Consider the following 8895-nt stretch of genomic DNA (forward strand, 5'->3'; position numbering starts at 1 on the left):
TGGGATGGCCAATAGTTCCATAACCTTAGGGTTTGAGCTGCACCACCGCCTGGGCTGATGTTTGTTCTCTCTGTTGCTTGCAGGGCTCTGGCTCTCCTTTGTGAGTTAACCATCCTAGTCAGAAATCATGGGCAGTAGAAACAACGTGACTGAGTTCATCCTCCTGGGACTGTCTCAGAAGCCAGAGATGCAGAAAATCCTTTCTGTGGTGTTTCTGTTTGTGTACCTTGTGACTGTGGGGGGGAATATGCTCATCGTGACCACCATCACCACTAGCCACAGCCTCCTGGGCTCTCCTATGTACTACTTCCTGGCCTTCCTTTCCTTTGTAGACACCTGCTTCTCCTCAGTCATCGCCCCCAAAATGATTGTAGACTCCCTCCAGGAGAGGAAAACCATCTCCTATAAAGGCTGCATAACCCAGCTCTTTGCTGAACATTTCTTTGCCGGGGTGGAGGTGTTTGTGCTCACTGTGATGGCTTACGACCGCTACGTGGCCATCTGTAAGCCCCTGCATTATGTGACCATCATGAGTCGGCAGACCTGTAGCCGGTTGGTGGGGCTGGCCTGGGCCGGGGGTTTCCTGCATTCGATGATTCAATTCCTCTTCATGTTCCGATTACCCTTCTGCGGCCCCAACGTGATCGACCATTTCATGTGTGATTTGTATCCCCTGTTGAAGCTCGCCTGCACCGAGACTCGCATCCCAGGGCTTTTGGTCATTGCCAACAGCGGGATGATTTGTATCATGAACTTTTCGCTGCTGATGGTCTCCTACGGTGTCATTTTATGCTCCCTGAAGTCTCACAGCTCTGAAGGGAGGCGCAAAGCTCTCTCCACCTGTGGTGCCCATATCACTGTTGTTACCTTCTTCTTCGTCCCCTGTATTTTCATATACACGCGTCCACCAGCCACCTACTCCTTCGATAAAATAGTGGCAGTATTTTACACCATTTTAACACCCCTGTTAAACCCTTTGATCTACACTTTTAGAAATGTGGAGGTCAAAGATGCCATTAGGAAATTGTGGAGAAGAGTAATGGTTTTTGCTGAAAGGGAAATGGGTTTGAAATAAAGTCTCTTATTTTGAGGTATGGGAAAGGATGCTGTGGAAGATTTTTGCTCATATATTGAGGAAAATGGATACTTTTCAACCTGAAGGCTAGAAGAATGATTTAATTAGCAGGCTATCTCCATTTCTTGCTGAAGAATGGTGATGAAATCTCGTGTTGAGAATGACAGACATGCCTCAGTTTTGAGATCTCGGGACTGAGAGCAGTGCAAAGGAATTATAGAGGAAGGTACGTGGCCTAGTAGAAAGAGCGTGGGTCTGGAAGTTAGAGGTCCTGGGTTTTAATCCTGGCTCTGCCAGTTGTCTGAGGTGTCACCTTGGGCAAGTGACAACTTCTCTGTGTCTCAGTCTCCTCAGCTGTAAAATAGGGATTCAATAGCTGTTCTTCCCTCTACTTAGGCTGTGAGCCCCATTTGGGGACTGGGACTCTGTTCAACCTGATTAACTTGTATCTATCCCAACACTCGGAACAGCGCTTGGCACACAGTAAGCACTCAACAAATACCATAATAATAAAAAATGAAGACATAAATAAATAATAGACCATGAACAAGTCACTTAAATGTCATTTAAACTGTGCCTTTGTTTCCTCATCTGTAAAATAGGGATTAAATCCTATTCCTTTTTACTTAGACTTTGAGACCCTTGGGACAGGGACTGTGTCAGACTGAATATTTCTATCTATTCTGGTGCTTAATACAGTGCTTGGCACCTAGTAAGTGCTTAACAATTTATTATTATTATTACTATTACTAATGTGAGTGGTTCATACAGGGCCACTCAACCCTCCAATGCTCTTACCCCAACATTCACTTTCTAATTCTCCCCAGCCATCTCTCAAGAGGAGGTCTCTACTTCTTTTCAGAAACCACCCCATCTAACTGTGCCTCAGACTCGATTCAATCAATCTATCTATCTATCAATTCTATTTATTGAGCACATACTGTGTGCAGAGCTCCTAAGTGGTTGGGAGAGTACAATATGATAGAGTTGGTAGACACGTTTCCTGCCCACAAGGAGCATACAGTTTACGATTAGCCTAATACCCCTTAATGTTCTGAAAAATACCTGCTTTAATCCTTCTTCTGATCTTTACCACCTTCTTCAGTCTCTTTTTCTGTAGTTGCTTTTCCTTTCTGCATTCAATCATGTGTAATGCTTTCTTGTATTAAGCTCAAGCAGTCCTTTTTACTGAGCATTATATCATGCACTGGGGTCATACAATAGATTTTGTAGACACAATCCCTGGCCTCAAAGAGTTTATGATTTTGTTGAGGAGACTAACACTACAGTAATTTTAACATAGCAGGAAAAAAGAAACGTGGGCATGTATATGAATTGGTGCTCAAGTAGTAATAATAATAGTAATAATAATGATGGTATGTGTTAAGTGCTTACTATGTGCAAAGCACTGTTCTAAGCGCTGGGGGGATACAAGGTGATCAGATTGTCCCACGTGGGGCTCAAAGTCTTAATCCCCATTTTGCAGATGAGGGAACTGAGGCACAGAGAAGTTAAGTGACTTGTCCATGGTCACACAGCTGACAATTAGCAGAGTCGGGCTTTGAACCCATGACCTCCGAGTCCAAAACCCGTGCTCTTTCCACTGAGCCACACTGCTTCTCTAGGGAATGGAAGATATATATACAGAAATGCTCTAGGGGTTGTGAGTTACACAAGTGGCCCCAATATGATCAACCATTTTATGCACGACTTGTGTCCCTTGCTGACACTTGCCTACACTCATCAGCATACCTCTGGGCTTTTGGTCATTGCTGACAATTTGTATTGTGAATTTATGCCTATTGATGGTCTCCTACATTATGACTCAGAAGTGCTAAAGTGGTAGTTGGGATATAATAACCTGGAGAGAACAGAAATTAATCGGACAAGGCCTAAGTGCTTGGAAGCTATTAAATCACATGTTCTCAATGAAGTGTATTCAGACTATTTTGAGGAAACAAGCACACAGGTAAAAACCAGGTGTTCAGTTGGAATAGAATGACTACTATTCTGGTGCAAATTCTCATCGGGAAACATTTTGAAAATTTTCAAAAATATTTTAATTTTTTTGAAAGTTTGAAATATATTTTCAAAGCATTTTGATTTACTTGACCCTCATTTTTCTGATTCCTCCTTTCTTTTGTATTTCAGACATCTTTCTCTTTGCTGTGTCTGGATTTTATTTATTTAGAATAGTTCTGTGCACACAGTAATCACGTAATAAATACCGTTGCTACTAGAACAGCTTGATCCAACATCCATTGTATAACCACCTAGAATCCAGTTCAACCACTGGCCAGAGCCAAGGCATAATAAGGATATAAGCCTATTTCACATATGTCCCATTCTATGTTCATTTTTGGTCAGTCAACAACATTAATAAAAACTGCCTGTGGGCAGGACTTTGGATCATCTTTGTGGTATTTGCTTATAACTGCTTGCTTCTCTTTTCCAGTCAGGACTATGTTTGGTTAGAAGGGAAATTACTAACCAGCCCAGTTGAAGATGCCTCAGTAGAGCAAATCTCATAATAGTATTTTTATATTTGTTGAGCACTTACTATGTGTCAAGTACAGTTCTAAGCACTGGGTAGATACAAGTTAATTGGGTGGGACACAATTCCTGTCCCACATGGGGCTCACAGTCTAAATTAGGAGGAAGAGCAATTACCTCAGAATGGGATTGACCTTTTTCCCCTCTGGACTGTAAGCTTGCTGTGGGCAGGGAATGTGTCTGTTAACTGTTCATTCATTCATTCATTCAATCAATCATATTTATTGAGTGCTTACTGTGTGCAGAGCACTGTACTAAGCGCTTGGGAAGTACAAGTCGGCAACATATAGAGACGGTCCCTACCCAACAACGGGCTCACAATCTAGAAGGGGATTACAGACAACAAAACAAAACATGTAGATGGGTCTCCAAATCATCAGAACAAATAGAATTATAACTATATGAGCATCATTAACAAACTATCCCAAGCACTTAGTACAGTACTCTGAGTGTAGTAAGCACTCTGTAAATATGATTGATTGATTGCTTTCTCACAGAAGTTTCTTTCATTAAAGTTGCAGCCTTGCTGTATCAGATTTTCCTCTTCTCTCAGAGGCCCTCAACACAGGTCTTGAAACTCTGAGCACTGTGCTACTTGGGTTAGAACATGAACCCAAGCAGCACTTCAGGTTTGGAACAACCACACAGTGGAAATTCCTCCTCACTTTTGAGCCACCAATCACTGCTCATCTCTATTAGGAAGCTTTAGCTCATTGATTCTATCAATCATCAATCACCAAGACACATTTATTGGAAACACTGTGCACAGAGTGCTATTCTAAGTCAGTCAGTCAATCCTATTTATCAAGTGATTACTGTGTGCAGAGCACTGTACTGTGTGCTTGGGAGAGTACAGTACAACAATGCAGTCACATTCCCTGTCCACAGTGAACTTAAGTGCTCGGGAAATTTCAATACAACAGAGTTATATTGAACAACAGAGAAGCAGAATGGCCCAGCGGAGAGAGCATGGATGGGCCTGGGAGCCAGAAGAGCCTAGGTTCTAATTCTGTCTGTGTCACTTGTCCACTCCATGACCTTGAGCAAGTCACTTCAGTTCTCTGGGCCTAAGTTTCCCCATCTGTCAACTGGGGATTAAGACTGTGAGCCCCATGGGGACATGGACTGTGTCCAACCTGATTAGATTGTGTCTACCCCAGTGCTTAGTACAGTGCCTGGCACATAATAAACACTTATACCATGAAAAAGTTGGTAAACATTATCCCCGCCCACAAGGAGCCTATAGTCTAGGCAGGGAGAGAGACATTAGGAAAAGTGACAGAAAGGAGAAATAGTAGAGTACATAAGTACTGTGGGGTTATGATGAGTAATAATAACAATAATAATGATAGCATTTATTAAGCACTTACTATGTGCAAAACACTGTTTTAAGTGCTGAGTATTAAAGTGTTTAAGGGGTACACAGCCAAGTTCATAAATGATGCAGAGGTAGGGACCGATAGGGAAAGTTTTAGTTTTGGAAGGTCTCTTCGAGGAGATGTGATTTTAGTTAGTCAGGCAATCAGTGGTATTTATTGAGTGCTTACTGTGTTCAGAACACTATACTAAGCACTTGGGAGAGTACAATAGAACAGACTCATTCCCTGCTTAGAACGAGCTTACAGTCTAGAGGGGGAGAGTTTTAGTAGAGTTTTAAACAGATTCTGAAGAGTTTTGAAGGTGGAAAGAGTGGTGGATGGTCAGAAATGAAGCAGGAGAAAGTTCCAGACCAGAGGAGGAATGTGGGCAAGTGGTTGGTGGTAGAATAGAGATCGAGGTACAGAGAGTTGGTTGATGTTGGAAGCAGGAGACTCAATGCTCTGTGTCTCTTTTTGTGGCATACACTGTTGGATTTGAATGTTCTATATTGACTTCATAAATTGACACTAGGAGTAGGTCTGAAGCATCAGAGATACCCAATTTTGGCTTTTCCTCAGAGACATTTGGGTGGATTTACTCTGTCCACAAGTACAATGATTATGATTACTATCGAGCTTCAGTGGATCTCTCCCTCTAGACTGTAAGTTCGTTATTGACAGGGAACGTGTCTGCTAATTCTGTCATATTGTACTGTCCCAGTGCTTAGTAAAGTGCTGTGCACATAATAAGTCCTCAATAACTATCACTGATTGATTGATTGATCCAGGCCCACATGGAATATGCTAAATTAACAATAATAATAATGATGGCATTTATTAAGCGCTTACTATGTGCAAAGCACTGTTCTAAGCACGGGGAGGTTACAAGGTGATCAGGTGTCCCACGTGGGGCTCACAGTCTTAATTCCCATTTTACAGATGAGGTAACTGAGATACAGAGAAGTTAAGTGACTTGCCCACAGTCGCACAGCTGACAATTGGTGGAGCCGGGGTTTGAACCCATGACCTCTGACTCCAAAGCCCATGCTCTTTTCCACTGAGCCACGCTGCTTCTCTAAATTGTGTATTAGAGTTTTCCAGCTGAAATTCTCAAGACCTGTGCTCCCTGTGGGCAGATTGATTCTACAAACTCTATTGTATTATACTTTTTCAAGCACTTAGAACAGGGTTCTGCATACAGTGAGGGCGCAATAAATACCATTGATTGATTGATTGATTGATTTAAACCACTCCACTTTGAAGAGGCCCAGGATGGCTTATCAGAAGCCATCAGAATTGGATGGATAAAGTGAGTTTGGCTAAAGTAACTTTGATTCCTCTAGTCCACATGAAGTCCAATCCAAATTAGACCTCCTCCAATCTGTGAAATGCTTCCAAAAAAAGGAATGCAGCTCGGCCTAGTGGAAAGAGCACAGAACTGGGAGTCAGAGGACATGGGCTCTAATTCCAGTTCCACCACTTGTCTGCTGTGTGACCCGAGGCAAGTCACTTCTCTTCTCTGGGCCTCAGTTCCCTCATCTGTAAAATGGGGATTAAGACTGTGAGCCTTGTGCGGGACATGGATTGTTTCCAATCCGCTTATCTTGAATCTACCCCAGTGCTTGGCATAGTACTTGACACTTAGTAAGTGCTTAACAAATAACATAAAGAAAAAAATAGTGATTTAGTAAACTGTCATGCCAGTAAACAACTAAAACTCTCTGGAGGCTCAGGGGAAGATTTGTGAGCTTTTGAGCTATCATGGGATACAATCCTGGTGGGATACAAAAGAAAAGCTCTTGCTCCAAATCTGTAGAGGGCAGAGAAGAGTTGAAGACAATGAGGGAGCATTTTCAACCACCAGAACTGAAATGTTCTTGTTCCCACTCTAAGGTTTGGAGAAACGGAATGGGAAATATCCCCCCCAAATTTTCTTCTGTCTACTACTTTCACAACAGGTTATTGGTGTTGTGTGAAGAAGACTTCGTTTAAGTGAAGGAAGCCAAACAATACTGACAACATCATTTTCTTCAGTGAAGTCAAGTCCCTCATTTCCCAGCTGTATCATTCAGATGTTCTAGCCTGTGGAAGGAGAACAGAATTTGGCAACTCGGAAAATTTGAGGTGAGCAAAATATACAAATAACACATTGTATTTGATAAGTAACTGCTGACTCCAGATCTGAAGTTTTTCACTTTGCCACAATTACATGTTTTTCTGGTCAGCACAGTACATTAGAATATCTTCCTAAACTCAATTTTCAGAAATGCTTTTCCTTTGGTACCCCTACTGGGGATTCTTTCATTATGCATTTTCCCAGCCCCTGAAACTCAATTTTAGACAAAGTTAGAGATACTGTGCTAAAGGAGATGACTTCCAAGAACTTGGCTACTCTAGTTAATTCAAAATCCTTCAATTGGCCTTGGAATATGAGAGGGGACTGGGCTGGAGGAGAATAATGTGGGTTTCTAAGGCTAACCATCATTTTGTTAGAGAAGCAGCATGGACTAGTTAAAAGAGCATGGGCTTGAGAGTCAGAGGGCATGGATACTAATTCTGGCTTCTCCACATACCCTCTGTGTGACCTTGGGTAAGTCATTCAACTTAAGTGTTTAGTACAGTGCTCTGCACACAGTAAGCGCTCAATAAATACGATTGATTTATTTTCTGCACTTCAGTTCCCTCATCTGAAAAATAGGGATTCAATACTTGTTCTCCCTCCTACTAAAACGGTAAGCCCCATGCGGGACCTGATGATCTTGTGGCAAGAGCTTGGGCTTGGGAGTCAGAGGTTGTGTGTTCTAATCCTGCCTCCACCACTTATCAGCTGTGTGACTTTGGGTAAGCCACTTAACTTCTCTTTGCCTCAGTTACCTCATCTGTAAAATGGAGACTAAGACTGTGAGCCCCACGTGGAACATCTGATCACCTTGTCTCTACCCCAGTGCTTAGAACTGTGCTTGGCATGTAGTAAACACCTAACAAATACCATAATTATCATTGTTATTATTGTGATCTTATATCTATTCTAGTGCTTAAAACAGTGCTGAGCACATACTAAGTGCATAACGAATACTTTATGATGATGATGATGATGATGATGATAATGATGATGATTTTGCCCTCTTCTTGTCCCCACTCTCTGGCTCCTACACTTCCTTTTAGCTTTTCACTCTATTTTATTCCGTGTCATGAAGGAAACTAGGTCTGTTGAATCCAAAGCAGCTATCTGGGGTTAGGAGCGTTGCCACCTGTCTAAATGAGTCACTCTGACCATTCTTTCCAAATAGGGAAAATAGAAGTAGCCTCTTTGTGGGCATTTGTGATTAAATTTGGCATACAAATCAGGATAATATGATGCAATAACAACTCATCCAAAGGTAGGTGTGGCTGTCTGATGCTGCTTTCCGTGCCAATGGGTCTGAGCGTGAGCGTTGTTGAGTGAAGATCTCAATTGGGAGGGATGTTAGAGGCAATCTATATTCCTAGAACCAAATGCCTCTGAGATCTCAAGAACATCAGGTACTGTTAGAACCTCACCCATTTCAGAAATTATTATAGAATATAACATTCTGACTTTGTAAGGGCAAGTGGGGGTTTACTGCCTTTTGGTGCAAATCAGGTATAAGGCAAAAGCCAAATCCAAAACATAACAAAATCAAAATTTACCTATGTCCTGTGCACAACTGGACAGGTGGGACCTGGTGCCTTCGATGACTCCCTATAACTTGCTTTCTGAAAAAAGAGACTAACAAAGTTGTTGGGGCCAATGAATGATTCTAGCACCCAAGGATATTTTGGCAGGAGAGTCAATAAATACAATGTGCCTTGTTTAATATTATATGATGCTCCTTGTTTATTATTTTTGCAGATACACTAGTTCTCCTTTGGCTGATTTCCACAGATACA

The 8895-nt window shown here is 42.0% G+C and overlaps 1 protein-coding gene across 1 annotated transcript; it reads left to right on the top strand.

Moving 5' to 3' along the window:
- The first annotated feature begins 127 nt into the window (after positions 1-127).
- Positions 128-1075, top strand: LOC119943998 (olfactory receptor 4C15-like). The gene has a single exon (XM_038765227.1). The coding sequence runs from the start codon at positions 128-130 to the stop codon at positions 1073-1075; it is 948 nt and encodes a 315-aa protein (XP_038621155.1).
- The last annotated feature ends 7820 nt before the right edge of the window (positions 1076-8895 follow it).

This window comes from Tachyglossus aculeatus, chromosome 22 (assembly GCF_015852505.1).
Source record: "Tachyglossus aculeatus isolate mTacAcu1 chromosome 22, mTacAcu1.pri, whole genome shotgun sequence".
NCBI classification, from domain to species: domain Eukaryota; kingdom Metazoa; phylum Chordata; class Mammalia; order Monotremata; family Tachyglossidae; genus Tachyglossus; species Tachyglossus aculeatus.